General features: G+C 45.6%; 18 protein-coding genes across 18 annotated transcripts; 11 read left to right on the top strand and 7 right to left on the bottom strand. All coding sequences in view use genetic code 12, as the record gives it.

Moving 5' to 3' along the window:
• Nucleotides 1-193: 193 nt before the first annotated feature.
• Nucleotides 194-811, bottom strand: PUP3 (proteasome core particle subunit beta 3; the record flags this gene model as incomplete). Its single annotated transcript, XM_001483008.1, has 1 exon — nt 194-811. The coding sequence occupies one exon, from the start codon at nt 809-811 to the stop codon at nt 194-196; it is 618 nt and encodes a 205-aa protein (XP_001483058.2).
• Nucleotides 812-1082: 271 nt separating this feature from the next.
• On the bottom strand, nt 1083-3746 carry PGUG_05012 (Arf family guanine nucleotide exchange factor; the record flags this gene model as incomplete). Its single annotated transcript, XM_001483007.1, has 1 exon — nt 1083-3746. The coding sequence occupies one exon, from the start codon at nt 3744-3746 to the stop codon at nt 1083-1085; it is 2664 nt and encodes an 887-aa protein (XP_001483057.2).
• Nucleotides 3747-4656: 910 nt separating this feature from the next.
• Nucleotides 4657-6357, top strand: GUP1 (O-acyltransferase; the record flags this gene model as incomplete). Its single annotated transcript, XM_001483006.1, has 1 exon — nt 4657-6357. The coding sequence occupies one exon, from the start codon at nt 4657-4659 to the stop codon at nt 6355-6357; it is 1701 nt and encodes a 566-aa protein (XP_001483056.2).
• Nucleotides 6358-6463: 106 nt separating this feature from the next.
• Nucleotides 6464-6865, top strand: PGUG_05010 (uncharacterized protein; the record flags this gene model as incomplete). The annotated part of the gene is made up of 1 exon (XM_001483005.1): nt 6464-6865. One exon carries the CDS (start codon nt 6464-6466, stop codon nt 6863-6865), a length of 402 nt encoding a protein of 133 aa, XP_001483055.2.
• Nucleotides 6866-7211: 346 nt separating this feature from the next.
• Nucleotides 7212-7514, bottom strand: PGUG_05009 (E2 ubiquitin-conjugating protein; the record flags this gene model as incomplete). The annotated part of the gene is made up of 1 exon (XM_001483004.1): nt 7212-7514. One exon carries the CDS (start codon nt 7512-7514, stop codon nt 7212-7214), a length of 303 nt encoding a protein of 100 aa, XP_001483054.2.
• A 344-nt stretch (nt 7515-7858) lies between these two features.
• PGUG_05008 (coiled-coil domain-containing protein) lies at nt 7859-9829 on the top strand (the record flags this gene model as incomplete). The annotated part of the gene is made up of 1 exon (XM_001483003.1): nt 7859-9829. The coding sequence occupies one exon, from the start codon at nt 7859-7861 to the stop codon at nt 9827-9829; it is 1971 nt and encodes a 656-aa protein (XP_001483053.2).
• Nucleotides 9830-9891: 62 nt separating this feature from the next.
• PGUG_05007 (U4/U6-U5 snRNP complex subunit) lies at nt 9892-12516 on the bottom strand (the record flags this gene model as incomplete). Its single annotated transcript, XM_001483002.1, has 1 exon — nt 9892-12516. The coding sequence occupies one exon, from the start codon at nt 12514-12516 to the stop codon at nt 9892-9894; it is 2625 nt and encodes an 874-aa protein (XP_001483052.2).
• A 94-nt stretch (nt 12517-12610) lies between these two features.
• PGUG_05006 (ribosome biosynthesis protein) lies at nt 12611-14137 on the top strand (the record flags this gene model as incomplete). Its single annotated transcript, XM_001483001.1, has 1 exon — nt 12611-14137. One exon carries the CDS (start codon nt 12611-12613, stop codon nt 14135-14137), a length of 1527 nt encoding a protein of 508 aa, XP_001483051.1.
• A 360-nt stretch (nt 14138-14497) lies between these two features.
• Nucleotides 14498-16234, top strand: PGUG_05005 (uncharacterized protein; the record flags this gene model as incomplete). Its single annotated transcript, XM_001483000.1, has 1 exon — nt 14498-16234. One exon carries the CDS (start codon nt 14498-14500, stop codon nt 16232-16234), a length of 1737 nt encoding a protein of 578 aa, XP_001483050.2.
• A 56-nt stretch (nt 16235-16290) lies between these two features.
• On the top strand, nt 16291-18300 carry PGUG_05004 (uncharacterized protein; the record flags this gene model as incomplete). The annotated part of the gene is made up of 1 exon (XM_001482999.1): nt 16291-18300. The coding sequence occupies one exon, from the start codon at nt 16291-16293 to the stop codon at nt 18298-18300; it is 2010 nt and encodes a 669-aa protein (XP_001483049.2).
• Nucleotides 18301-18408: 108 nt separating this feature from the next.
• On the bottom strand, nt 18409-19902 carry DIM1 (putative dimethyladenosine transferase; the record flags this gene model as incomplete). Its single annotated transcript, XM_001482997.1, has 1 exon — nt 18409-19902. The coding sequence occupies one exon, from the start codon at nt 19900-19902 to the stop codon at nt 18409-18411; it is 1494 nt and encodes a 497-aa protein (XP_001483047.2).
• Nucleotides 19577-21496, top strand: KAR9 (Kar9p; the record flags this gene model as incomplete). Its single annotated transcript, XM_001482998.1, has 1 exon — nt 19577-21496. One exon carries the CDS (start codon nt 19577-19579, stop codon nt 21494-21496), a length of 1920 nt encoding a protein of 639 aa, XP_001483048.2.
• Nucleotides 21497-21514: 18 nt separating this feature from the next.
• On the bottom strand, nt 21515-21961 carry PGUG_05001 (uncharacterized protein; the record flags this gene model as incomplete). The annotated part of the gene is made up of 1 exon (XM_001482996.1): nt 21515-21961. The coding sequence occupies one exon, from the start codon at nt 21959-21961 to the stop codon at nt 21515-21517; it is 447 nt and encodes a 148-aa protein (XP_001483046.2).
• A 108-nt stretch (nt 21962-22069) lies between these two features.
• On the top strand, nt 22070-23650 carry AGM1 (phosphoacetylglucosamine mutase; the record flags this gene model as incomplete). Its single annotated transcript, XM_001482995.1, has 1 exon — nt 22070-23650. One exon carries the CDS (start codon nt 22070-22072, stop codon nt 23648-23650), a length of 1581 nt encoding a protein of 526 aa, XP_001483045.1.
• PGUG_04999 (uncharacterized protein) lies at nt 23651-24337 on the bottom strand (the record flags this gene model as incomplete). Its single annotated transcript, XM_001482994.1, has 1 exon — nt 23651-24337. The coding sequence occupies one exon, from the start codon at nt 24335-24337 to the stop codon at nt 23651-23653; it is 687 nt and encodes a 228-aa protein (XP_001483044.1).
• Nucleotides 24338-24530: 193 nt separating this feature from the next.
• Nucleotides 24531-25415, top strand: PGUG_04998 (uncharacterized protein; the record flags this gene model as incomplete). Its single annotated transcript, XM_001482993.1, has 1 exon — nt 24531-25415. The coding sequence occupies one exon, from the start codon at nt 24531-24533 to the stop codon at nt 25413-25415; it is 885 nt and encodes a 294-aa protein (XP_001483043.2).
• Nucleotides 25416-25560: 145 nt separating this feature from the next.
• Nucleotides 25561-27297, top strand: PGUG_04997 (uncharacterized protein; the record flags this gene model as incomplete). The annotated part of the gene is made up of 1 exon (XM_001482992.1): nt 25561-27297. One exon carries the CDS (start codon nt 25561-25563, stop codon nt 27295-27297), a length of 1737 nt encoding a protein of 578 aa, XP_001483042.2.
• A 3-nt stretch (nt 27298-27300) lies between these two features.
• Nucleotides 27301-27975, top strand: PGUG_04996 (uncharacterized protein; the record flags this gene model as incomplete). The annotated part of the gene is made up of 1 exon (XM_001482991.1): nt 27301-27975. One exon carries the CDS (start codon nt 27301-27303, stop codon nt 27973-27975), a length of 675 nt encoding a protein of 224 aa, XP_001483041.2.
• Between the last annotated feature and the right edge of the window lie 6 nt (nt 27976-27981).

The following is a 27981-nucleotide window of genomic DNA, read 5'->3' as shown; positions in this document are numbered from 1 at the left end:
GAAGAGAAATGTACATAGTATGAAGGTGCCACGCAATCGTAAATATACACACAGAAGGTAGTGACATCTCTATTTGTTTGAGTTGGATATCGTGTTCAGACAGCTTCCGAGTACCGTCACCCACCCGCTTACACCCAAATCTTTCCGAGCTCTATGGCCCTCCAGAGTGACCACCTCTGGCGGTCACTCTGTTCTAATCCTGTCTTGTTCTCAACACCCGGCGAACCACCTTTTCCTTGGTCACCACATACACTACAGCTCCCCATCCCGACAACGCATCACGATCCACTGCGTTCAACAAAGCCTGACTGATTGTCTCAAACAAATCTTCCGGCTCCAAGTTGGGTTCATACAATGATTCACACGTACCATACAACTGGTCCGAAGCAGTACCACTAACAATAAAATCCTTAGCAAAGTCAATGCATCCAATCAGGTCAAATCCACATATAAAAGGCTGGCCTCCCTTACCCAAACCGGCCACAATTGGCGACACGAAATATGGACCAAACCGACGTTCATAAAGTGATGTGCTGACAAGATTGGCCAATGTTTTGGGTTCCATTTCTCGTTCTTCCCTCAACTTGTACAAATTGTTCTTGAGGCGGAAATCTTCACGCAATGTAATCACATCTGTAGCTAAACCTGTGAGACCAAGAAAAGTAGTTTTTCCCATTTGGAACACTTTTTCGAAATTATTTGCCAAGCCAAGCGACTGGCTTCCTAGTCTGGTGTCACACGCTATGGCAATGCAGTCTTTGCCCACCATGGCTACTGCAGCACCTCCATTGATGGAGAAGGGATCCGACATGTTGGTGGCAAGAAGAGTGAGGAGCGCGAGCGACTCACTGTTGGTGCAGGAGAATTAGGTAAGGAAAATGAGAACAGAACAAGTAAAGAAAAATGAGAAGAGTGAGAAGTGTGCTCACTGGATATATATGCAGGAAATTAAAGTGAGAAGCGAGAGCGACTCACTGATACAGTCAAGGCGAATTATTTTTTCAATTCTAACTTTTCCGCTTCCGCTTCTTCTTCTCTACTTCTACTTCTTCTTCTCTTTTTCTATTTCTTCTCTTCTTCTTCTATACACCTAATTCTACAAGTTGCGGCTTGCCCACAACCGCCGTTTTAACCATTTCAATCGACAGCTTGTGGTCGTCTTCCGTCTCCTCTTCCTCCTCCTTGATGGTGTTCGTGCTGTAGCTGTGTACAAAGTCCTTTTCGTTGGTATTCGTGGTTGAATTTCCAGTGGTATTTAGTAGCTGATTCACCGGACTTTCAGTGTCGTTGTAATTAGCAAGAGTAAAGGTTTTTGGCGACTTGACGAGCGGAAAAGACCGGCTGCCGTCCTTGCCTGCAAGCTCGGCCATCTCGGTGATCGATCTCAGCGACTGGTAGGTGGGAATAATGCGGCTGATTCCTTTCATGTTCATGAACAAACGACGAATCTCAAACTTGACAAGCTTGGTGAGTTCCAGCTCTACCACTTCCAGGTCCCGGGCCACAGTTTCCCCTTCTAAATTGACATCGGAATCGTTGAAAAGTTCGTCTTCTTCATGGTCCTGGTCTTCGAGATCAAACCGAAGCTGCAACCCAAATGCCAAGATGATGAGATAACTCTTGTATTTTTTCATTTCAAACTTGTAGTCGGCAATCTTGGCTTCGAAGTTGCCCACCACTCGGTTATAGTTTGTTCCGGTAGAGTTAATGTTCTTCATAAACTTGATTTTCTGCAGATTGAACTCAGCGTACAATCGCTTGAGACTATTGTGGTACGCCAAAGTCTTGACAAACTGCTTCATCATCCCGGTATGGCTGGCGCTGTCGTTGGAGTCCACCACATACGAACTCAAATAGACGCCCTTGGGAAGTGGTTCCCACTTGTGGATATCTTTGCTCCGTTTGAACTGGTCCTTTTTGGCAATTAAATGGTCCAAGTTGGTCCAACCGTACTCGATCAGCGACACACTTTCTTCCAGCGTGGGCACGGCGGTGATCTTGGCGGCCCAAAAGTTGCACGAGTTGATAAACTCAAGAGCCACTTCCTTGGTTCCCGCTTCAAAGATGAATTTTTTGGCGGGTTTTTTCGAAATTTTGGGGAAAGTCAACGACCAGATCACTTTTCCAGTGGAGAGCGATTTTTCCAATTGGGCATGGGTATCACAGAGATTATATTGGCCCACACAAGCAGCATTTTTCAACCAGTTACCATCTCCCACCTCGTCGTTTTCCGGAGTGTTTTCAAGCCCAGCCATGAGCGACCGTTTCTGAAACTTTTTCACTTTCTGCTGCTGCTTCTTGATCACCTTGGGGTCAAACGAGTACAACGAAAGTTCGCCTTTCGACACCACCACAAAGTCCTCTACAAACTTGCTGATTAGCGAATGTGTTCCGGTTTGCGCAGGCGGAGGAGCAGCCGGCGAGCTGCGGAAGAAGGAGAAGAACCTGGAGGCGCCGCTGGTAGACATGGTGGAGGCAGCGGAAGATTCGACGTCTGAAGAAGTGGAATCCACCTGGTCATTATTGATGATTTTCAAACGCAACAACCCTTCTTTGAGGTACGGCGACCCCTGCAACTCCAACGTCAAGTCGTAGCTGTCCTGGTAGTCGTCCACGTTGAACTCGTCGACATTTTGCACCGGAGCGTCGGAGTCGAGGTCGAGCTGATTGAGGTGAGATTCCATCAGTAACACCAGTGTGTCGTCGTGCAGGGTAGCAGTGGACTCGCGGGACATTATGGAGGCTCGTGAAGACCTCTTCATGGAAAGAGGAGTGGTATTGGACAAATTATTCAAATTATTGGTTCGCAAATGGTCGAGTGAGTTTCTGTTTCGAACGCTGGTTGCCGACACTCTGGAGCCGTTCAGGTGGCTATACACCTTCAGATCGCTAGCGAGAGCCCTGGTGAACCCTACGCGAGATTTGGACGGCAGCGACGTTGACGAAGGGTAATGTGAAACCAGCAGCGGGGTGGTGGAGATTCGTTTTGCAGCATACGACGACCGCCGGCCGGTATCTGTCAGCCAAATGGACAGCCCGGAGAGCTGGCGCGAGAGCGGCTGGAACTGGGAGGTAGAGAGGTTCTGGGACGGGTCCAAGTCTTTGAGGTGGAGTTCATGGCGCACCAAATCGTCGTAGAATTCACAGAGCTCTCGTTCAATCACGATTCTTTGTTTTATGGACAAAGACTTTGAGTTGCGGGCGTCCTGCTGAACAAACGTCAGGAACGTGTTGCGAACATACTCGGTCTGGGAGATTTTCGACTTGTTGGCGAGCTCGTGGTTGTGGAGCGCGGTATTGAGGAGGATGATCAGGTACAACACAATGTAGATTTTTTCGAAATTTTGTGTGGCAAAAACGTTGCATGGGTGTTGCCGGATGTACGACTTGGTGAATGAACTCAAGATCCGGTCGATTTCTTGCGATTCTCCTTTCAAATGAAGCTTGGCACACAACATTCGTGTAGATGTAAGAAGGTTGGAATGCCACGTAAAAAGGTCCATATAGTAATCCCGGATCTTCTCCGACTCCGCGTCGGCTGCCGCGAGAAACTGGGTATATTCTTCTGGTTGAATCGACACAAACTGATCGTGGTACATTTTTTTGGCGATATCCATCAGGTCAATATCGCCATTTTCGTAACTTCCAGAAGCCTCCGATACCTGAGGCGTTATACGCGACTTAGCCGCGGTGGAATCTACCGACGGCGGCGTACTGGGAGGTGTCAACTTGTCTTCAAGGGTCATTAGAAAAAAAAACCACCAAACAATAAAGATATATCCGTTGTGATAAAAATGTCGCTTTTTGTCGCGGATTTTTACCGGTTTGGTGCGCTTGACTGTGCGTCTACAATGGGGTGAGGGGCGTTTGCGTCTGCGTGATGCGATGCGTCTGCGTGATGCGTAAACCGATAACACAGTCGATTCTCTTTTATAATGATATTTGAACCTGCTGGCTAATGTTGTTCTTCTCGCTTCGTGCCCCGACCAATGCGTAAATCTGCCTTCTCGTGTGCGCCGCTGGGCGGCTCACGGCTGCAAGGCACATGAACACTCGCATGTGTCATCTCGAGATATGCACGAGGCGCATGCGATGAGGCTACACAGCAGACCCCGTCGTATGGCGACTGGTGGTGACGTTGGAGTGGGGCCAAAAATTATGGGTCTACTTGCAACAATGCTGCACGCCTTGCTGCACTGTCATGCACGCGCGACTAACGCATAAGCACGAGTTATTGGAGGGCCGCATTATCATGCATTAAAAGCAAACGGCCACTTAAAGAGCATGAAATTTATGTGAAATGAGCTGAAATGAGAGGACAAAATAGAATCATGTACTGGTAACTAAAAGCGACACATTAGATTCCAAGAAGCTGAATCGGGTAGATTAGTACATGCATTCTGAAATTGCACCAACTGCAGCAACTGCACCAATCCGGTAATCTGATTGCCCGCTCACCAGCCTCTTACTCCATCTTCTCCATCTTACTCTACAAAATATTCGGTGCCTGAATTTTCACATGTTGCTACCAGCCGTTCGCGCACATGCAGGAAACAGACAGAGCTTATTCCTGCGCACAAGATTTCTTCCTTGCTCCTCTCCCCTCCCACCCAGACACCTCCCTACTTCTTGTTCGCGCCGCGTTCCCCATCCACTATGGGGTTACTCAACCACGTACTCGAGTTTTTCTCCTTGGAAACCCTCGACACCCGGCTTTTTCCCCCAGCAAATGCTGCCAAGCGCCAGGCCGTGATAAACTCTGTAAATCATAAATCGAGATGGTCGACTTTTGAATTTAAATTTTACATTTTGGTTTTTGTGGTGGTGGTTCCACTTATGTATAAAACGGCTATGGACGCGTCGAATGAGACCAACCCCAATTATCCACGGTTTGCGCATCTTTTGAGCCAGGGGTGGCTCTTTGGGCGAAAAGTAGACAATTCCGATCAACAGTACCGATTTTTCAGAGACAATTTTTTCCTCTTGAGTGGCTTGATTGTATTGCATTGTCTGGTCCGTAGACTCGCCACTCCCCTCTTGAGGATCCTGAAACGTACGTGGTTTGATTTCGGGTTTGGAATCTTGTTTTTATTTGCTGCTCACGGTTTTAACAGCTTGAGAATCGTGGCCCATGTTCTCACCAATTATGCCATTGGCCGGTACATTCCCTCGAAAAAAGCTGCTGTAGCCGTTACGTGGATCTACGGGATCCTGACATTGTTCATCAATGACAGATACCGCAATTTGTCGCTCGGATCTTCTCTTTTGAACGACGGGTTCAAAGGCATAATTTCCAGGTGGGACGTCTTCTTCAACTTCACTCTCTTGAGAATGATCTCCTACAATTTGGACTACTTGGAGAAATTGTACTCGCCGCCAGCAAGCCCCAAGAAGGAGGACGACTCGAAAGAAGAAGCTTCGTCCAATATCTTGTCGTTTTTAGACGACCGACTGCGCCTAACTGCCCCCATTCCTTTGGCAGATTACAACCTCATCAACTACTTTGCGTACCTCACATACACCCCTCTCTTCATTGCTGGACCCATCATCACCTTCAACGACTACATCTACCAATCCAACTACTACCAGCTTCCCAGCGTTAAGGACTATAAGCGCACACTCATCTACTTTGCAAGATTGGTTTTTTGCATTCTTGTCATGGAATTCCTCTTGCACTTTATGTACGTTGTGGCGGTCTCGAAAACAAAGGCGTGGGATGGCGATACTCCGTTCCAAATCTCGATGTTGGGGTTGTTCAACTTGAACATCATCTGGTTGAAGCTATTGATTCCTTGGAGATTGTTCCGGTTCTGGAGTTTGCTCGACGGTATCGATCCGCCAGAAAACATGATTCGGTGTATGGACAACAACTACTCGGCGGTGGCTTTCTGGAGAGCTTGGCACCGGTCTTACAACCGTTGGGTTGTTCGCTACATTTACGTTCCTTTGGGAGGTTCAGGGAAATACCGTATTATTGCCAATTTGTGTGTGTTCAGCTTCGTCGCTGTTTGGCACGATATTCAGCTAAAGCTCTTGATGTGGGGCTGGATGGTGGTTCTCTTCTTGTTGCCGGAAATAGGTGCTACAATGTACTTCAAACCCTACCAGAACGAGTGGTGGTTTCGCTACGCGTGTGGCCTTGGAGCAGTTTTCAATATCTGGATGATGATGTTGGCCAATTTGTTTGGGTTTTGTCTTGGAAAAGACGGAGTTATAGCGCTTTTGCGAGAAATGTTCAGCACGGTTTCTGGATTTGAATTTTTTGTGTTGTCGCTGAGTGCACTTTTCGTAGGCTCGCAGGTGATGTTTGAGCTCCGCGAGTCAGAAAAGAGAAAGGGGATCAATGTGAGGTGCTGAGAGAGCTGCACCAAAAAAATTGCAACCATCTTTTAGTTGGTGCTTGACCCCACACTGGTGTACGGGTGGGTAATTGGTGAAATTAATTCACCAATCCTACATACTCATGGCGCCCCCAACTCCCGTGTATAGTGGTAAGGAAATACGACACCAATATGCCACATGTCTCGAGGACCCTTTGGACCACAAATGCCTGCTTCGATCCTTGACTCAATATGAGTGCACTTTCAAGGTTTCTCCTAACAATTCGACACCAGCAAAGATCATTTGTTTGCCATTTAAACGACTTTTTCAAAGGTGTTTGATGCCCGTAGTAGAGACAGTTGACGGCAAGAAAGTGCGCTACAACAAATGGACAAACATAGAGGTCACCGACGAGACCACAAATCGAGATTTGCTCGAACAGAGCCGATACGGAAAAGACATCGAGGAGTTTATGGAAGCGGAAAAAGAGTTACAACGTTACATGGAGAATCTAGAGCGAGAGGAAAGAACAAACGAAAGCTAGCACAAAAGAAAAGCAAGAAGTGTTTGTCGATAGGTGTATTGACATTAATGCAGAGTATTCACAAGCAGCAGTGTGTTGCATCAGCTTCCATCTATATAATAGCCTTGGTCCATAGCCACAATAATCTTCACCAGACACCTTCCTCATCACACCTACCTTATAATCATGGTTCTCCGTAAACCAAAATCATGGAACTGTCTTCCACAATCATGGTCTCCATATACCACTCTCATTTCCAACACCCTCCAATCCTTGACCTCACACACCGTTTCTTCAACTTCACCTCGATCTCCATTCTTCAGCTCTGACCCAATCCATTCCTCCATCCTTACCTTCTCACTTCTTCTCAGTAAGTAGAGCCCTCGGCGGGCTGCGGCAATTTCTTATTGGCAGGTGCTGCCATGCACTTCCGGAGCTCGAGGAGCACCGTCTCCATCGTGTACGACCGTTTCCAGTTTTTCAAAGTATCAAACTGGTCCACCAAAACCTGGCCCAGAGGACCCACACATGGAAGGTTGATTTTGGAAATAAATTTAACACTTGGTGGTTTGTCAGGATAACTTTCGTCACATATAATTGTCAAAGAGTAGATCCGGTTTTCGTGGGTGGAGTGTGGGGGCCCCAAAATGGTTCCGTTCCAGTTGGTCATGGTGATATCATCTTGGTTGGAAAGACCATAGGAGATGGATTCGGCACCCAAACCTTTTTCTCCTTTTTCCAACTCCTCCAACAACTTGAAGTTTCTGGGTCTGGTGTTAGTGAGTATTCTGGTGTAAGAACCTTGATTTACTTACATTTTGCTCATATCGTGGTGTGTTAGGATTGGTCAGTGTCACTATCAAGCTGTGATTTCGCACCAAATCGCTCCACACCTCCGCGGTTTTCTCGCGTGCACTCCGCTCGCCCTGCGCGAACATTCAAATTCAGCTCAATCTCAATCTCAGAACCGCATCTCAATCTCATTCAACCTCACCTCAACCTCACTTTTTCACCATGTCCTCTTCGGGGTCCTCGCCGTTCGTGGAACACCCCCGACTACTGCTAGATACCACATCGGACCACAGCTTGCGCCAAAAAGTGTCGCAATTGGAATTCCAGCTCACTTCGCTTCGCACTGAAAAGAAGCTCTATCACCAAGAAAAGGAACTGCTCGTGTCCAAGTGTGAGGAGCTCATCACCCAGAAGAACCTGGAACTCAGCACGTTGCAGAGCGACTTTGACTTTTTGTATAAGCAGCGAGAACAACTCCAGTCCAAGTACGACAATGCTCAGTCCATCCAACAGACCCATTTTGACGAATTAAAAACACAACTAAAAGACGCCAAAATCGAGCGAAACGACTTGGTGGAGCGCAATTCGGCGCTAGAAAGCAAATACAACAACATTCGTAGGCTTTACGAGCAATTGCGGGCTGATTCCAAGTACCATGAAGAGGTAGCCGAGCAGCTACAAGACAAAATAGACGACTTGGAGGAGGGAAACAAGAGCCTCCGCAAGACAAATGACCATTTGATGGATAAACTCAACTTGATAGGCAGCCAAATGTCTTCTGGAACCGCTTCGGAAATTCTCCAGCAGAAACTATTCCAATTGCAGCGGACCACCACCGACCAGCAGCAGAAAATTAATGAGCTTCTCAAGCAAAAAGAGTCCGCAGACTTGCTCCGCGAAAAGAACATTTCCTTGACCAAAAAAGTAGCCATGTTGGAGCCATATGAGGAGAAGTACTGCCAGCTTGAAGTGGACCACTTGGAGTTGAAAGCCAGATTCGACGCTTATTTCGATATTATCGACTCCCATACAATCAAAGGCAACGGCACATCAACTGAAGATCGCATATACAGCTTCATGGACAACTACAAGAATCTCCAAAACACCAACTTGGTTCTTCAGTCCAAATTTGATGAGTGCCAGATACACCTAACCGACACACAATCACAGCTTGCTGAACATATGGCTACCAATGGAGAATTGCAGCAGAAGATTCGGACGCTTCAGGAGGTGGTCGACTCGCGCCAGCAATTGATAGAGAAGTTGGAACGTCAAAAACTACTTAACGTGAAAGAGATCAATTTTTTGAGAGACCTGCTCAAGCAACAAGATACGCTTATAGCTCAAAAGAAAACTGCCGATGCTCCAGCAGATGTCAATGGGTCGCATGTGCAGAACCTTCAAAAGCTTCTTGATGATTGCCGGGCCGAGATAAACAACTTGCAAGCTAGAGCAAAGCAACCCACTCCAAATTTTGAAGCCGGAAACAAACGTCCAGCGTATGAGTCTCCCCTCAGAACGAGCATAACCTCTTTGGAAGGAGAAAATGTCCGCTTGCGAGCGAAAGTTAAAACTCTAGAAGAAGAAGTAGAAAGCGTTCAGGCCAGACTCAAGGAATACCAGCAACTAAAGGACAAGAGAGAGCTGTTGCACACCCTACAGTTGCGTCTCAATCCTGCTTCTCAAGACCAGATAGTCAAGCAGGCAATGCTTGATGCACTTAGGCATGAGAATGAGAACCTTATGAAAAAATATGTGGAAAATGAAGAGGTGAAAAGTATCCCACGAGCGGTATTTGAGAGACAAGAATGCGACAAGCAGCAGTTGAAAACCGAAATCGAGTCTTTGTCAAAGCGTAATAATCGACTCAAGTCAATCTACTCGCAAAAGAGCCGCGATGTTCTTTCGGTAATCTCAAAGTACTTTGGCTACAACATCGAATTTATTGCAAACCCCATTAACCCCAATGATATGTTATCGAGGATGAAGCTTGTATCAAGATACAAACCTTCCGACGAACCCAAAAACGACTATTTATTGTTGGACACGGGAACGAAATCTTTGAAAGCTTATGGAAGCTACGAGTTCAAATCAAAGTGTGAAACCTTAGTGACTCAATGGGTAACAGAACAAGATGAGATTCCGTGTTTCTTGAGTGCGTTGACATTGAGCATGCAAAACAGGAATGCCTAAGCATAGTGTACTATAAATGTAATATTAGAAGCTAATAAAACCTTTTTCATTTAAGATTTTGATTAAATAGCCTTTGCAGTGGCCTCCAAGATCTCCGTTCCAGAGCAAGTAAGGTTCTTTGGGTCCTTTTTACATTTGATCCAAATGAAACCTTTGCTTATAGAATCATAGAGCGAATCAACTTTCTTCGAGATTTCCAGTCTACGATCACTTTTTCCCAAACTTCCCAATACCTTGTAGAGCCAGCTCCAGGCATCTCCGTTCTCACTTTCAGCATCGACACTTCTTTGAAACCATTGTTCGGCTTTGGAGTATTTTCCTTCCATGTAAAACGACCTTCCGATCGCGACTAAAACCTCCGAGGAATTCTTCGTTTTTTGAAGGGCATCCAAAAAACTGTTCTTTTTCTGTGACAGCTTGGTGATCAATGACAATTGCTCTACCCAAAGTAGAGGGGAATTGGGAAATTTTTGTAAGGCTCTCGAGCACATTTGCGAAGCAGCAACGGTATCTCCTGCTCTTCTTTCTAGCTGCACTTTATGGACCCACAAGAGATCACTATCTGGGTTCTTCAAGAGAGCCAAATCCAAAGTGGATCTCGCTTTTAGCAAATTTTTGAACTGCATTTCTTCCAACTGAGAAAGTGAAATCCAGAGTGGTACAGACTGAGGACAAATTTTAACCGCTTGGGATAGTGCCAGTCTTGCTTTTTGGTGATCGTTAACGTCCAGCGAAAATATCTGGCTCTTCTGTAGGTGCAATTTACTGTTTTGGGGAAAATTATTCAATGCCTCTTCCACAATCTCAATTAGTTTGTCTGACGATAATTCCTTCTTGTAGTACATGTATCGCTGGTAATGAATGTATTTGTACCAGATACGAGGAGAGTCCTTAGCTTTCTCTTTCAATGCCCGTTCAAAGATGACTCCAGCATCTTTACACTGTTGGTTCATGATTTCGAGTTTGGCCATAGCAAGCCAAATTTCTTCACTTTGAGGTAGTACTTTGTTAGCAGACAGTAAAACACTTCTTGCCCCACCTACATCGCCTGCTAGTTTCCAAAGATCCTTGGCGTACATCAAACGGAACAATTCTTCACCAGGATTCAATTCGATCGCATGCTTGTAGTGTTGCACCAATGTTGGCATTTCTCCCTTCAGAGACTCAAAGAGAAGTAACCAGATATCAATGTCATTCGGGAACTTTTCCACTATTGCCTGGTAAATGAATTTAGCAGTGTTCTTATGAGATTTTGAAGAATCTTGTGCCTTCTGTATCCAGCCAGGAAGGTCCAAAAGTTCTTCAGATTGAGTATGAAAAGCTGCCGTTGTCAAAGCATGGCATGTCTTGAGGTAGTTCTCATCTTCGGCAGCCATCGCGTACTTTATCCAATCTACATTGGCATGATCTGATTCTTCGACTTTCAGTACTTCGCTCATACCTTTTTTCATCATCGACACTAATTTTGTTTCCAGAACTTCTGGGTTGTGTTTTTCTTCCAACTCTACGGCTGTGACCCACAATTGCGGATTACCACCCATAACCTTTCGGGCATCGTTGAGGATATTTTTGCTCTCCTTGTAGTCGGAAAGAGAGACCAAAATACGACGGAGATCCCAATCCAGCGGGCATAATTCCACGGCTTTAAGAACCAATTTGCGCTTCTCTTCACCATTCTCTTCTTCTTGCACGAGTTTTTTCCATAGTTCTGGAACACGAGGGAGGTTCTCAATGGCTCTCATTAGTACCTTGCGTTTTGTGAAGGTATCCGAATTAGATTCCAAGTCGTACAATTTCAACCAGAGACTGACGGATTTGGGATTGAACTTGAGACCACTGTTGGCAATGCTTTTGCACTCGTAGCTAGATTGCAAAGATTTCTGGTGAATTCTAATACTCTCGAGCCAGACTTCTTCACTCTGAGGCACCTTCTGGCACGCTTGTACCGCGAGCCTTTTTGCAGCGGAAAAGTTCTTTGCTTGCTCCTCGACTCTAATAGAGGCTATCCACGAGCTGGCTTTGTTTGGAGCCGTTCTTCGAAGCGAATTCAACACCAAGCGAGTGCGATTGGCATCAGCGATTTGTGAGTCCATGTCGGAATCCTGTTCCTCAACGATATCTGTGGTGCCCTGGGCTTGCGGTAGGAGCTCGTCTAGCCGCTGGCTTAAGATTTTGTCCTTTCCCTGTGAAATGGAAGCAAAGTTGGTTGTCTGTGACGATCCCAAGCCAGTTAAAACACTGTCAGGAACGGCATAAAATCTCTGTTGTTGCTTCTCAAGCAAACGCATACGCTTATTACGTCTCGTGAGATCACCCACCTCAGGCAATGCTGCCCATTGGTCCCGTGTGACTTGAGAAAGATCTCGTTTTAGATCCACAAACTGCGACACCGGGTCGTCAGAAGGTGGTCTTTCCACCAATTGTTCGTTTTTTTTACGCTTTTTTTCAAGAAGCCGTCGCTCGATGTCCTCGTAGATCTTATCGGCTTCTTCCTCGGCCGCATCGCCTTTTCCTCGGCGTGCTAACAAACCAGAATCATCGTCGATTTTGGGTCCGTCGTCCTCTATGTCGTCTTCGATCCTCACGGCTCCTGTGTCTGCACTGGTGGTAAATCCGGTAGCTCCACGGCCTATACCAGCCACATAGCCCTTGGGAGCCTCCTGATCCAAGAAAGCGGGCCTACTCATGCCACTAACAAGCGTCTAACCAGGTTCGCATCTCATCGCCAGTGCGCGCGAAATTCGATGAGGCCGAAAAATTGCAAATAAAATTTCTAGCGTCATGTCGAAACGGTCAGCCACCAACGATCTCGAGGACTCCGGGCGCCGTGCCGCCAAGATCAACGAAGACTCGGTGCCAACCTCCATACGTGAGGCTTCCAATGGTGCCGAAGATGCGGAAATGGGCGAGTTCGAGGACCCTTACGGAGACGATTTTGAGAGCGACGAAGAGATCATCGAGGTAGATTCCGATGGAGTTGGCGAAGAAATGGACGAGGAAGATAAGAGTGGTGACGTGGAGATGCAAAAAGATACACAGAAAGCTCAGGAACCGGAAATATATTTACCCCACAAGTCCAAACCTTTGGGACCCGATGAAGTGCTTGAAGCTGATCCTTCAGTCTACAATATGCTCCACAATATCAATCTTCCATGGCCGTGTTTGACGGTGGATATTTTGCCCGACAATCTCGGTTCGGAAAGACGGTCTTTTCCCGCCAGTCTCTATGTTGCAACTGCTACCCAGGCATCCAGATCCAAAGACAACGAACTTATCAGCATGAAATTGTCTTCGCTTGCCAAGACTCTAGTCAAAGACGAAGATGAAGACGACGAAGATGACGACGATGACGACGACGACTATGACGTAGACCCCATCATGGACAGCGAGCAAATTCCTCTCAAGCATACCACCAATAGAATCCGAGTTTCTCCCCATTCTCTTGAAACAGGCGAGTACTTGACGGCGACCATGTCTGAGAGTGGTGAAGTGTTGATATACGACTTGGCACCCCAAATGAAGGCGTTCGATACTCCTGGGTATATGATTCCCAAGCAGGCAAAACGTCCAATTCACACAATTCGAGCCCATGGAAATGTCGAGGGCTACGGGCTCGACTGGTCTCCCTTGATAAATACAGGTGCTCTTCTCACGGGAGACTGCTCTGGAAGAGTGCACTTGACGTCCAGAACCACCAGTAGTTGGACCACCGACAAGACCCCATTTACCGCTTCTCAGGCATCTATAGAAGATATCCAGTGGTCTACCGGCGAGTCTACGGTGTTCGCCACGGGAGGAACAGACGGCTATGTTCGTATTTGGGACACTCGATCCAAGAAACACAAACCCGCAATCAGCGTTGCGGCTTCCACCACAGACGTAAATGTCATTTCTTGGTGTGAAAAAATCAACTATCTTCTTGCCTCGGGCCACGATGATGGGTCGTGGAGTATCTGGGACTTGCGTAAACTCTTCAACGGTAAGGAGCAACCATCACCCGTGGCTAACTACGATTTCCATAAATCGCCTATTACGTCGATTTCCTTCAACCCGCTCGACGAGTCTATTCTTGCAGTTTCTTCCGAGGACAACACAGTGACGTTATGGGACTTGGCAGTGGAAGCCGACGATGAAGAGATCAAAAACCAGCGAAACGACTTCAAAGAACTCCATGATATTCCTCCACAATTGCTCTTTGTGCACTGGCAACGAGATGTCAAGGATGTTAGATGGCACAAGCAGATTCCAGGATGCTTGGTTTCCACTGGAGGAGACGGGTTGAACGTCTGGAAAACCATCTCGGTCTGATGCGGCTCCATGCAACCTGGTCGATACCCAAAAAAGTGCATTGGTCGCCAAAGTCGGAATACGGGCTAACCACCACGGTACTGCAAGTATTGCTATGCAAAAGCACTCTGAAGTCTGCTGTACTTTTGCAACTAAAGTTTCTCGGTAGCCGTTGTGATTTCCTAAATATAGATTTTTTTCGCAACCTGCTGCAAGTCGACGCACGCGAACGTTTTTGGTTGCGAAATCGAGCAACAACCTTCTAATAGTTTTAGGTTGCAACTTGCATAGATCAAGCAATTGGAATGAAATTTTTCACCGGGTGTTTATCACCATGAATGTATTTAAGAGCAGTGACAAGCCAGCGATTGCCAGAGTTCAATGTTGTTCCGTTCAACTGCACTTTACATCGCCTTAGCTCTTCAAGCCCAAGCCTACTTTGTTCCTGACTGTGACCATAACAATGTCACTCTTACCACGGTTACTACCTCTACCAAGACCATTGACCAGACTGTTACCTTGAGTGCTACTGGTGAGCCTTTGGCTAGTGTTACTGGCGCGCCTTTGGATAAAAGAGGATTTCCTTTCATGAAGAAACATGACTCCAAGGATGACGACGATTGTGATGGTAAGGACAAAGAGCCTTCGAAAAAGGAAAAGGTGATGGCAAAGGTGAAGTCCAAGATGAACAAGAAGCACGGTGGAAAGTCGAAGGGTGGTAAGAAGGATGACGATGACTGTGACGACAATGAGAAGAGAGGTCTTCCTTTCATGAACAAAGGTGACTCTAAGGACGATGATGACTGTGACGACAAGGATGAGGAACCTTCAAAGAAGCAAGTGATCAAGGAAAAGTTGAAGTCCAAGATAGAAGCCAAGAAAGGTGGTAAGCAGGACGACGACGATTGTGACGGCAAGGACGAGGAACCTTCGAAAAAGGAAAAGGTGATGACAAAGGTGAAGTCCAAGATGAACAAGAAGCACGGTGGAAAGTCGAAGGGTGGTAAGAAGGATGACGATGACTGTGACGACAATGAAAAGAGAGGGCTTCCTTTCATGAACAAAGGTGATGATTCTGGCAAGGACGAAGACTGCGACGACAAGGATGAAGAGCCTTCAAAGAAGCAAGTGTTCAAGGAAAAGTTCAAGTCCAAGTGGGGGGCCAAACATGGCGGTGACGAGAAGGACGACGATTGTGACGGCAAGGACGAGGAACCTTCGAAGAAGCAAGTGATCAAGGAAAAAGTGAAGTCCAAGATTGAAGCCAAGAAAGGTGGTAAGCAGGACGACGAGGACTGTGACGACAAGGACGATGAACCTTCGAAGAAGCAAGTGATCAAGGAAAAGGTGAAATCCAAGATGAACAAGAAGCATGGTGGAAAGTCGTCGAAGGAAGATGACGACTGTGACGACAAGGACAAGAGAAATATTCTTCAGTACAAGAACAAGATCATGAAGAAGAAGGGTGGTAAGAAGAAGAGTCAGAAGACTGAGCCCTGTGACGATGAGGTGACCACCTCTACCAAGACTGAGCCCTGTACCACTGAAATCTCCACTACCAAGACTGACGACTGTGAAACTACTAGCACTGTAGTTTCCAAGACTGAGCCTTGTGACGAGACCACCATTGTCAAGAGAGACCACGAGCACCACCACACCTCGACCACTGACGACTGTGAGTCTTCGACCAAGACTTCGGCTTCTTCAGCGACTTCTTCTGTCCCAGCGAGCAAGACTTCTTCTGTGATTTCTTCAGTGACTTCGTCGGTTTCTTCGTTTTCTTCGGTGATTTCTTCGATTCGTTCTTCAGTTTCCTCGGTGCCTTCCTCGTCCGTCTCTGACGACTGCGAGTCCTCCACCAAGATTTCTTCCGTGCCACAAACTTTGACTTCGATTCCTCCAGTAACCTCGGCTGTGGTTTCGACCAAGTCTGTTCCATCGACTCCAGCTGGTGTTACCACTGCTCCCACGTTGAGCACTCCCGTGAACAAGGCGGTGAGCTCGTCGAGCACTCGCAGTAACTCTACGACCCATCTGGTCCATTTTGGTGAGGCCAATGGCTACACTGCTTCGTGGAAGATGATTGGTGTCAGTGTTGCACTTGCGCTTATTGTCTAGTTTTGAGGATTGTTTTCTTGTTTCTTCGTTTGGCTGTTTATGTTCTGTTAGGTAGAATGTCGATGTTTTCTGATTTTGTCAACTCACAATTTCTGTTCTATTCATTTTCTTCTCTCTTTATTTTCTATTTATCTTCTTCTCTCTTTATTTTCTTGCCTCTGTTTTCGGCTGCAAATTCGCGCGAAAAATTCATCTTCATGGCGAAGAAAGACAAGAAATCGAAGGAGGCCAAGAAGGCCAGAACCGCCGAAAAACAAAAGAAAAACTTGTCCAAGGCTGAGGTCAAGAACAAGAAACAGGCAAAAAAGCTCGGCGAGGACGAAGATGATCAGGATATAGATGCTATTCTTGAACAGTATGCTAAGGAACAAGAAGCTTTTCAGGCTGTAACAATCGAGGTTTGCAACAGACCGTCCAAGAGAATGAACCCCACGTTGGTCACCAACCCCTCCAAGCGAGAACTTTTGTTGTTTGGTGGCGAAACCGTGGAAGGGTCCAATTCCAAATTCTACAACGACTTGTTCACCTACTCAATTGACAATCGAATCTGGAGGAAAGTTTCTTCCAAAAACGCTCCTTTGCCCAGATCGTCGCATGCTATGTGTGCACATCCTTCTGGAGTGGTTCTTTTGTTTGGAGGTGAGTTTTCTTCGCCGAAACAATCGACTTTTTACCACTATGGTGATACCTGGATTCTTGACGGAGAAGACAAGGAATGGACTAAAATCGAACAGAGAAACGGTCCGTCGGCTCGTTCTGGTCATCGGCTCGCATGCTGGAAAAACTACATTATAATGCATGGAGGATTTAGAGATTTGGGTGCTAGAACCACCTACTTGAACGATTTGTGGTTGTTTGATATCACCAATTATAAATGGTCCCAAGTGGAATTCCCTCCAAACCACCCTATCCCCGATGCTCGTTCTGGCCACTCGTTGTTGCCCTGTGCTGAAGGAGCAGTTTTGTACGGAGGGTATTGTAAAGTTCCATTCAAGAAAACGCTTCAAAAGGGTAAAGTGTTGAGCGACAGTTGGGTTCTTAAAATGAAGCTGGATCCTAAAGCAATTCGATTTGAACGACGCCGAAAACAAGGATTTGTACCATCTCCTCGGGTTGGCTGTTCGTTGGTCTACCACAAGAACAGAGGTATAATGTTTGGCGGAGTCTATGATTTCGAAGAAAACGAAGAAGATATCGACTCGGAGTTCTACAACAACTTGTATTCGTACCATATAGAGAACAACAGGTGGTACAACTTGTCGTTGAAGCCACAGAGAAAGAAGCAAGTTCAGGTGAAGGAGAAGACAAGAGACGAGGACTTGGAAGAGATCTTGAATTCTATATTGGCCAAAGCCAAGTTGAACGACGACGATGAAGATGAGGAAACTGCAAAAGAAGTCAGCGATATTGACCGATTAAAGCTTCAAGAAGAGGAGGAGGAAGCCGCCGCAACGGCTGCTATACCCACCATGAACCAGCTTCCTCATCCTCGATTCAACGCAACGGTATGTGTTGCTGACGACACCCTATACATCTTTGGAGGAATTTTTGAGCGCAACGACAAAGAATTCAACCTTGACTCGTTCTACTCGATCGACTTGGGTAAACTAGATGGCGTGAAGGTGTTGTGGGAAGACTTGAAGGAGTTGGAGCAGAAAGATGAGGACTCGGAAGACGACGAAGATGATGAAGAGGACGAGTATGAGTCCGAGTCAGAAAGCGAAAAAGCCGAAAACGACGATAACGAAGACTACGAGGAAGAGGAAGAGGAAGAAGCCGAAGAAGTAGAGGAGGAATTTCCCGATGCTCGGCCATGGCTTCCTCATCCCAAGCCGTTCGAGAGTCTTCGTGACTTCTACGTCCGCACTGGAGCCCAATTTCTCGAGTGGTCGATTTCCAGCAACAGAGATGCCCGAGGAAAGTACTTGAAAAAGGCAGCCTTCGACATGTGTGAAGATAGGTTCTGGGAGCGCAGAGAACAGGTGAGCGTAGCAGAAGACAACTTGGAGAGCATGGGCGGAGTTGGAGAGGTTGTGGTCAAGGAGAGCAAGGGAAAGAGAAGATAGAAAATAATGGTGAAAGACATTGTGATTAAGTTCATAAGAACGTAGATTCATGTAGATTTATGTAGATTCATGGATCATGTGGATCGTGTAGATCATGTAGATTAGTGGTTATGCAAAATGAATGCCCACTTGGTGAAAGGCATAGAGTAATTTAAGAAAATCGGTTTGGTCCATTTTGGCAGATCTTTTTTCAGCAAATCCTGTCTCCTGAAGCACTCTATCAATGAGCTCCTTTACAGTATTGGTGGTGTCTTTATGGTCGATCATCATGGCATCCTCGTGAGTAGCGAGATAAGTTTTATAATTTTTTTCCAAAATTTCCAAAACATTTTGCGATTTGAAACCGGCTGCAATGGTCTTGTTCTTTCTGACGAAACAGATCCGCAACAAGCCATCCCACTCGTCAAAATCGATATTTGGTCTGGGATTTTTAATCTCGATTCGCACCACTGAAGATTCCACTTGCGGAGGAGGTCTAAAGTTATTTTTTCCAACCTTCATTATATGGGTTACATTCGCCCACATCTGTACATTGGCTGACAACCGGCAATAAAGAGAGTCGCCGGGTCTTGCAAGTAATCTTAATGCAAATTCTCTTTGGAACATAAGAATGGATACTCTAGGTGGTCGAGGTTGGTTGAGTAATTTGAACACCAAGGGCGACGAGATTTGGTATGGGGTATTAGAAATGCATACGTCGAAGTATGGAAGGTCTGTCTTGATAAAATCTCCCAACAAAATTTCCAATTTTTTCTGCTGTGGGGTACCATGAACTCTCTTTGTCAATTCTGCTGCCATTCTAGGATCCATTTCCGACGCTATAACTTTCCGGGCCTGCTCCAAGATCCTCACTGTCAAATTTCCCGTACCAGGACCAACTTCCAATACTATATCTGAAGGTTTAATTTGAGCTTTATCAACGATGCCTTGAGCTACCAATGGATTTTTCAATATATGCTGGCCCAAGTTGGTGTTGAACTTGAAAACCGAGTTCAAGTGTTTCTCAGCCGAGACCTTTGTGCCGGTGGGATCTGGAGCCGAAGAGAACTTTTTCCGAGCTGATTTGGCCATGGTGCAAACGTTTATGCAACTTTGTTCTGTGCATCTCATCGCACCAAAATGTTTTGCATTGTGACACAAAACCGAAACCAAAATAAAGATAAGACGCACGCCTGACGCATTCCATACATACTGCGGGCCAGACAACACACACACTGCAGCTAGTTGCATATAAAGTGCCCTCGAAATTGGCTGCACCTCGCTGCAAGGGCATAAAATGGTTGCAACTTTTGCACAATTCCTAGTGGGAATACCACGGTTTTTCTTTGATGACCACGAATCGACAGGTGTATCAACAACGCTGACCCACGACCTTGTGAGGGCCAGTGGCATCATAAGTGACATTGCAGAGCATCTCGATAAGGCCATATTAATGCTTAAAGAAGTACAACTACATGACAGATCCAAAAATTTACTGTGGTATTTTGATGGTCGAGATCGAGTCAATGAGATGCTTGGAGATCTCGTCCGTTTCGACTCAATTATGGCGACGAATCTCAGCTTGATCGAAAATTCGAACAGCACCCAAACCAGCGGCTTCATATCCAAGATTGAAGCTACTAATGATAAGTTACTAGATGCTAAGCAGCAACTTTTAAAGTACAAAAAATACACCGATTTGGCGGTGGCATATCGAGAAATGCTGGTAGAGATTATTGGTGGAATCGTCGACGAAATTGACCAGTGTGCTCGTATAGTCCAGCGACTCTCTCATACCAAAATCAGCGACAATTTTATGGTAAAACTTTCAATATCAGAACTAGCCGAGAAACTAAAGCTCATGGATTTGACCAGGCCCTCTGAGCTCCTTTTGCATTTAGACCACGCCAGCATTTACCACGATTTTCGCAGCCTTGAAAGCAAGGCAGAACCATTGCATGCATCTATCGATTTTTTACCATACAAAATGGAGGAATTTGAACGAATATGCCTGGGTTATGTCATTAAAGCTGAGGAGGAAGTGGAAGATATCCGTCGCAGTTTGCAGCGGCTTCAAAGACAGTATAATTTGCTTCAAGAATCCATCAATTGCGAGAAACACCGTCTAGTAGAAAAGCAATGGCATGCAATTTTTGCTCGAGTGTTGGAAGTTGTTCTGTATGAAACCAGAGAGCTTTGTTCTCTTCATAAAAGTCAGGTTCCTGCTAGCAACGAGTTTGGTCTGAAGTACAAATTATGTTCAAATTTCATGGCTTTACTTCACAGAGCTGCAAAGAATGCTCTTTTAGGAAGCTCTCAGCGACTCAAGTTTCTGGAAGCTGCTCGAGAGTGGAATGAGTTCAACTCGACTATAAGTTTACCCCAGAATAATCCGCTGCAAGATGTCCAAGAATACTCTGGATTGAGAAAGTTTCACACTAGAAAAGTTTCAGCTGAAACTCACACCAAAACCGCTGGTTTAGGCTTGGATCTTGGAATCGATGTCAAGTCGTCCAACGTTCCGTTCAGCATCCAAAAGAACGATAGAATTCGGGACTTTTTGAAAGACGACGATCATATTCCAGCCAGAGGTTCTAAGAACATACTTGAAGAATTTCGCCAACTTTCTGTCGACAGTCCTGAATACACCGATCCCGACGACGAAGAAACGTTGGTCAATTCGAAAACACCCCAATCTGTCCTAAAAGATTCTACTCCACAATTGAATTCAAAACCATCTTTCACTGGCTTAATGGACCTTGGAAGCCCCTTTGTCATGCAATACGGACGTCCTCTCTTGGAAGAAAGGTCGCTGACGCCGTCTCGTATTCCAATAATACGTCCTAATTATCATCTTTTGAACGTTAAAGAAATCGCCAAGAAATCAGGACCCACCAAGATTCCAAGCATTAGTCCAAATCACCAGGTTTTTCTTCACTCTCCAGAAAGAGATACCATGATCTCCAGACCACAATTAGGACACTTTAGACAATCATCTCGTTCCACAATTGCATTCCCATCGCCAACTCCATTGCGGTCGGAACTCGAGTCTACAAAAATTTTACCAAAAGCAAGACTTACCCTCAAAAGTACTCCAAACCTTTCCTATCTGTCGCCAAGCTACTCTTCGCCTAGAAACTTGAAATCCACAGATTCTAGGGCAGATGAGGTTATTTGGCACCAGCCGGTTCAAACTCCAAAACCCCGGTGGAAATAACTATGTATTATATGTACACTATTTGTCGTTTTTCTCGTATTTCTTGTCGTTTCCGTTCTGGTCGTCCTTTTTCATGGTCTTACTGGTGAAACCATCAAGAAAGAAATCTCGACCAAAGATCTTATACATGAAACTGTTTTTCTCTTTCTCCCATTTTTCTCTTTCATCAAATGGCCGCACCTGTTGTCCCTCGAGAATCTCACCTTTTTGCACCTGTTTCGTCGACTTGCCTTCCAACCGACGCCATATCTCATACGAGGGAAGAAGTAGGATAGGAATGGAAAAGAGGATCATATATATACCGTAGTATCTATTCCTCACTGCCGTAGGAGCCTTTTTCCAATTTGCCTTTCCGGTCTGAACCAACTCCAGGATGAACTCTGAATCCTTGGGACGAGGTTTAGTTTTCGGCTGAGGCTTTTCCCGTCCTTCACGATGGAAACGTGAATTGTCAAACTTGCTCATAATGTGGGGTTATGCACCGAATTTATGCGATGCGTACTGTAATGCGGTGTTGATATTTTCTATGCGTGCGCACAAAAATGTACACGTTTGATCTGCACGTTTGACACAATGCCTCTTGAAAACCTTGCATCCTACATTTCGAAGCACCCAAGACCAGCAGGAAAATTCACCTATGGAACTGCGGGTTTCCGCATGAAGGCTGACAAGTTGGACTATGTCAACTTCACCGTTGGAATTTTGGCATCGTTGAGATCCAAGTTTCTTGGAGGAAAGACCGTGGGAGTAATGGTTACTGCCTCTCATAACCCACCTGCTGATAATGGTGTGAAGGTTGTTGATCCTTTGGGAAGCATGCTCGAATCTTCTTGGGAAGTCTATGCAACCGAATTGGCCAATACTGAACCTGGACAATTGCAAAAGGTTGTACAAGAATTATGCGACAAACTTTCGATTGATTTGAAAACTCCTTCCAAAATTTTAATTGCCCGTGATTCGAGAGAGTCGAGTCCTCGTTTATCTGCTGCTACAATTGACGGTTTTCAAGGAATTGACAATACCGAGTACGAAGATTTTGGTTTACTCACCACTCCACAATTGCACTACTTGACTCGGACCAAAAACGACCCAAGCTACGGAGAAGCTTCAGAAGAAGGATACTACAAGAAAATGGCTTCTGCCTTTCAGGAAATTGTCAAGAATGACTTGAGCATAACTATAGATGCTGCTAATGGAGTGGGAGCACCCAAAGTGACGGAACTCTTTGAAAAATACTTGAAAAATGTTCAGTTCCAGTTGGTAAATGGCGACTATAATTCTCCAGACCAATTGAACTACGACTGCGGTGCTGACTTTGTCAAGACCACCCAAGGACTTCCCAAAAATGTGGAAAATCCTCAGCCAAATAAACTTTATGCATCTTTTGATGGAGATGCCGACCGGTTGATCTGCTATTATCAAACCGAAACCGGGACATTTCGCCTTTTAGACGGAGACAAGATGGCCACCTTGATTGCGTTGTACTTCCAGACGCTTTTCAAAGACATTGACAGCGCCAAACTCAAGTTAAATGTGGGAGTTGTGCAAACCGCCTATGCGAACGGCTCATCTACAAAGTATGTCGAGCAAGTTCTTAAGCTCCCCTTGAGCTGCACATCTACTGGAGTCAAGCACCTTCATCACGAAGCCCAGAACTATGACGTGGGAATCTACTTTGAAGCCAATGGACATGGAACTGTAGTCTTTGACTCGAGGGCCGAAGAACAAATATTTGCATATTCTCCAGCCAACGAAAAAGAAGCCCGTGCCATCGATTCGTTGCAGCAGTTTACAAAGCTCGTCAACCAAGCCGTAGGAGATGCCATCTCCGACTTATTATGCATTTTGGCTATTTTAAGTTCGCTCTCACTCACACCTCAAGACTGGGATAAATGCTACGAAGACCTTCCCAACCGCTTAACAAAGGTGGTGGTTCCGGACCGGTCTGTATTCAAGACCACTGATGCTGAGCGTCGTTTGGTGGAACCTCAGGGCATGCAACAAAAAATTGACGAGATAGTAGCAGAATATGCTTCGGGTCGCTCGTTCGTTCGAGCCTCTGGAACCGAAGATGCTGTGAGAGTTTATGCAGAAGCCAGCACCCACGAAGGTGCCGAGGAGCTCTCCAAGCGCATTGGAGCTTTGGTGGAGTAATTACTCTCCTCTGTAGTAAGTTTTTTTAAATTGTCCCGGCGTAGTCATTTTCTTACCAAGAGACCAAACTCCTCTCCTCAAAAGTTTGGCTCGATTTTGAAGACTTCGGTACCACGACTCGTTATCGCCAAACTCCGCACCCACCTTGCTCTCGTATACTACCCCTATGCCTGTTCGGATCATTTCTGCACTAACATCTTTGCGCCCAGTCCACTTCCATACCTGGGCCCGAGCCACTACTCGTTTATACTGGTCAATTGAATACGGAGTGATGGTCACATAGCGTCCCATGACATAGTTTCGAAGCCATTGAAGCGCCTCCTCGGAAAATGGCTGCGCAGGTTTACCCCAATGGGACCTTTCTGGTGCATCGACTCCGCATAGGCGGATCATTAAAGTCTCATCTTTGAGTGCGCTTCGAGTTTCAGGAACTTTGCGCAACCAGCCCCAACCTAGAAAAATGCCTCCTGGTGTGTGATAGAACCGAAAATTGTCACCGTCGCCCACTCTCGTAACCTTTCCATAAAGTTGACGTTGATTGTCCAAGATCGATGGAGTCAAGTCGAGGTAGGTTCTGATGCGTCTGCAGTACCTTCTGTACAAATTAAAGCCAACAAAAAGGGAGGTGGTGAAGCCGGCAGAAACCAAGAGTACTTTCGGATGCAACACCGATACCGAATCACCCATATTCGAAGAGGTGTTGTGATCGAAACCGTAACGATTCTACTGCATAAAATGTGTGCTATTGTACTTTGAAAATGCATGTGTATGCAGGCGCATGCAGGCTTTCGAGTCCAAATTCCGACTATAGTGCAGGCAAAACGGTGCATCCTGCGGGGCGACCTCTCAACATTCTGGGGCCATTTTTCTTTATAAATCAATGTCAATTCCTGACGGAGAATACGATTTGGATTTGTCCATCTTGACACAGGATGTGGCAGACGTCTCCTCTGTGGGTCTAAGATACCAGTTTGTACCCCCAACGGTGGATCGAAATCAGCCCGTCAAGGCATACGAGCTTGGCAGGGAATGCATTTTGGAAGTTCCTCTGACAGATATACAAAAGTCCATCCTTTTTGAGGGCACTGTTCTCAAGACCCATCCTGAGGCACATAATGTGGGTGCTCAAACATATTTTTTATCATATTCCGAGGGGAAACCAGTACAGTTAAATCGACTTGGACGAACACTTAAAGTCAGCAAAACCCGAAATGCTGGTAAAACCGAAAACAAGTTGCAGCTGTGGATGTCTGCGAAGAAGGATCTGCCACCAGAGAACCATGTACCTCAAAATAGGCCGACAACAGCTAGCAAACGAGCAAGCAAAAAACCACCACAAAAACTGGTGCAAAAAACGGTCCACAAACTGGTCCAAAATCCTCCAAAGTCAGAAGACCTGCAAGATGTTATTATAGATGAGGCTGACTTTGATAGTCTCAATTCCGACCCCGAGGACGGATTTCCTGTGATCGATTTCGAAGACGAAAATTCTCTGGAAATCAACCAAAAAAATGGCAATGTCGATGACGATGTCGATGACGATTTCAAGGCGCTTGAAGATGAACTAGCTCAAGTTATGGGGCTGCCGCAGAGCGAGGAGAGCGACGCCGACGATTTTCCGGCGCTGATCACCACCACTCCGGTAATTATAGACGAAAAAAAGCCAGCTGTAGATCAGCGGCGAACCAGTAGATCGCAATCGCGACCCATGAGTATGCGGGAATGGGTACATAATGGTGTAGGAGGGTCCAGTGGGCCTGAATAAATGTGCATTTTTTAAGGTTGCAACTCATCCCAATGCGTCTCACCTGCATTCGCACTGATGCACCTGCAGTGATGTGCATCAAACCAACCCATCTGCTGGTCACTGGAGTTCTGTGCATATTGATACACGCATTGCATGCTGCAGCATGAAGAGAGATTTGGAAGATTCAGATAGCGACGATGAATACATTGGACCATCTTTGGAAAAGCACGAAGGAGAGAAATTTCACGAGAACGACGAAAAAAAGAACGACCCTGTAAATTCAGACTTGAAAAGGCTGCAAAAAAAGCGTCGTTTCGACACCTTCGAGAACATAATACCTCTGCTGGATCGAATCACACATTCAGAGGATCAAGATTCGCCTTTAAGGGTCTTGGAAAACTACAGAGGCAACTCTTTAGTAGTTGGAGCATTCAAAAATGGCACCGTGAGATTTTGGCACAAGAACAAGAACCAGCTAGACTTGATAAAATCGTATGTTGCCCACCCTGGAAAGGCTGTTCATGGGCTCAATTTGTCTTCTGATGGAACTCGTGCAGTTTCGATTGCAGAGGGCGACATGGTTGCAAAGATATATGATCTCGTGACTATGGACATGATCCAATCTGTGAATTTAGGATTCGTGCCCAAAAATATTTGCTGGTATGGAGACACTACAAAACGAAAGCTTATGGTGACCACGCTATCCAATGAGGTTTCGAGAGTTGTATCTGTTGATCCCGAAGATGACGTTCAAGTAGAAGTCAAATCGATGCATAAAAGTCGCATAAATTACTTGGTCTTCAATACCAAATTTCAGTGCTTTATATCTCTGGATGAGAACGGAATTATTGAAGTTTGGAACGAGAACGGCAATATACCCAGTCTGGTTGGGTTTCAGTATAAATCCCAAACAGATTTATTTGCTTTGAAAAAAGTAAAATCTGTGGTTTCTCACCTTGCCGTCTCTCCTAGCGAGAATTACTTTGCAACTATAAGTCTTCCTGATAGTAAGCTCAGAATCTTTTCCATGAAGTCTTGCAAGGTTATACAAGAAAAAAACTGGGTTTCTCCCATGTTGAAATTTGACTCGTACAGTCCGACAATTGTCTTTGGTACAAATACTCCAATTTTAGCATACACCGGTTCCAGAGGAATTGAATTTCTAGACATTGAAAACGGTGCCGTTTTGAAGACTTTGGGAGAGCAGGACCAACGGCTACAAAATATAGTGTTCGACAAATTTGTATGGTGTTGGGCATCAGACATGAGTGGATTGAGTGCGGAAATGTTGACTTCAAATAATACCTTGCTTAACCAAAAACTAGAAAAGAACCCGGTGGTTGTGGCATCTGCGATAAACACATCTAGGCTCTATGTCTTTGGACAAACAGGTTCAAAGCTGACCGAACAAAAATCACCAAAAAAACCGAATCCTCTGGTTACTCTCCATACCACCAAAGGCGATATAAAGTTGGTTCTTTTTCAAGACAAGGCTCCCAGGACGGTAGAAAACTTTCTTCTGTTGTGTAAGACCAGATACTACAACCAGATCATTTTCCACCGAGTAATTAAAGGATTTATGATCCAAACCGGCGATCCTAAAGGTGACGGAACCGGAGGAGATTCTTCATTTAGAGGCGATTTTAACGATGAATTCCACCCGGACCTCAGCCACTCACAACCATACATGGTTAGCATGGCCAATGCTGGCCCAAACACGAACAGATCCCAATTTTTCATCACCACTGTTTCGGCTCCGCATCTTGATAATAAGCATACTGTTTTCGGACGAGTTGTAGAAGGCAAGGAAGTTGTTCAAGCCATTGAGAATGCAAAAACTGACAAGGCGGATAAGCCCAAGACGCAAATTGCCATCGTTTCCACGAGTATATATGAATAAATAATGGCTGCAATATGCAACCGCTACTGCATGGAAGCTGTCAAAATGCGACAGAACAAAATCAACTGCTCCTTACCTTTGATGGACCCCACTACAGCGAATGCGCTTTTGCGTCGACTAGACGACCTCGAGCTCCGAGTTGGGGCCTCTAGTGATGACGAAGATAGTGCTGATCTCAAAAATCAGGTCAAATATTTACAAAGAGACCTTCATAAATTGTATGAAACGCGACCAGAAATCAAGAAATTGACAACTTTGACAGAACAATTGAACCTTCTGAACGAACCCAGGGCACCTGTAGACACCCAAAGTGGCCAATTGACTGCTGAAGAGAAGAAAAAGGTTCTTCTACTAAAATATCCCCAAGTAAAAACCGCCTATAATAATCTCATTGAGCTCAGTAATATGGACATTTCACGGCTAATTAACAATATTTCGTCGTTGCTGGACAAGACACGCAACCTTGGCAGTGACCGCAACAAGCTATTGAGGCGAGAAAAGCAAATCAAGCAGCTCACAAGCGACTTCCATTGGCTCGTCGTGAAAAATATGTGTGTGTTGGAACGGTATACCGCGCTAGCGATTGAACAAAACGAGTTCTGGACCGACGTGGAGCGCCAAATGAAGCAGATCAGCACCGCAATGACGATTGAACGAAAAAATCAGCCTAAATACTGAAAAAAA

This window comes from Meyerozyma guilliermondii, genomic scaffold, assembly GCF_000149425.1.
Source record: "Meyerozyma guilliermondii ATCC 6260 scaffold_6 genomic scaffold, whole genome shotgun sequence".
NCBI lineage: Eukaryota > Fungi > Ascomycota > Pichiomycetes > Serinales > Debaryomycetaceae > Meyerozyma > Meyerozyma guilliermondii.
The sequence above is the reverse complement of the archived record's forward strand: the minus strand, read 5'-3'. Positions and strand labels throughout refer to the sequence as shown.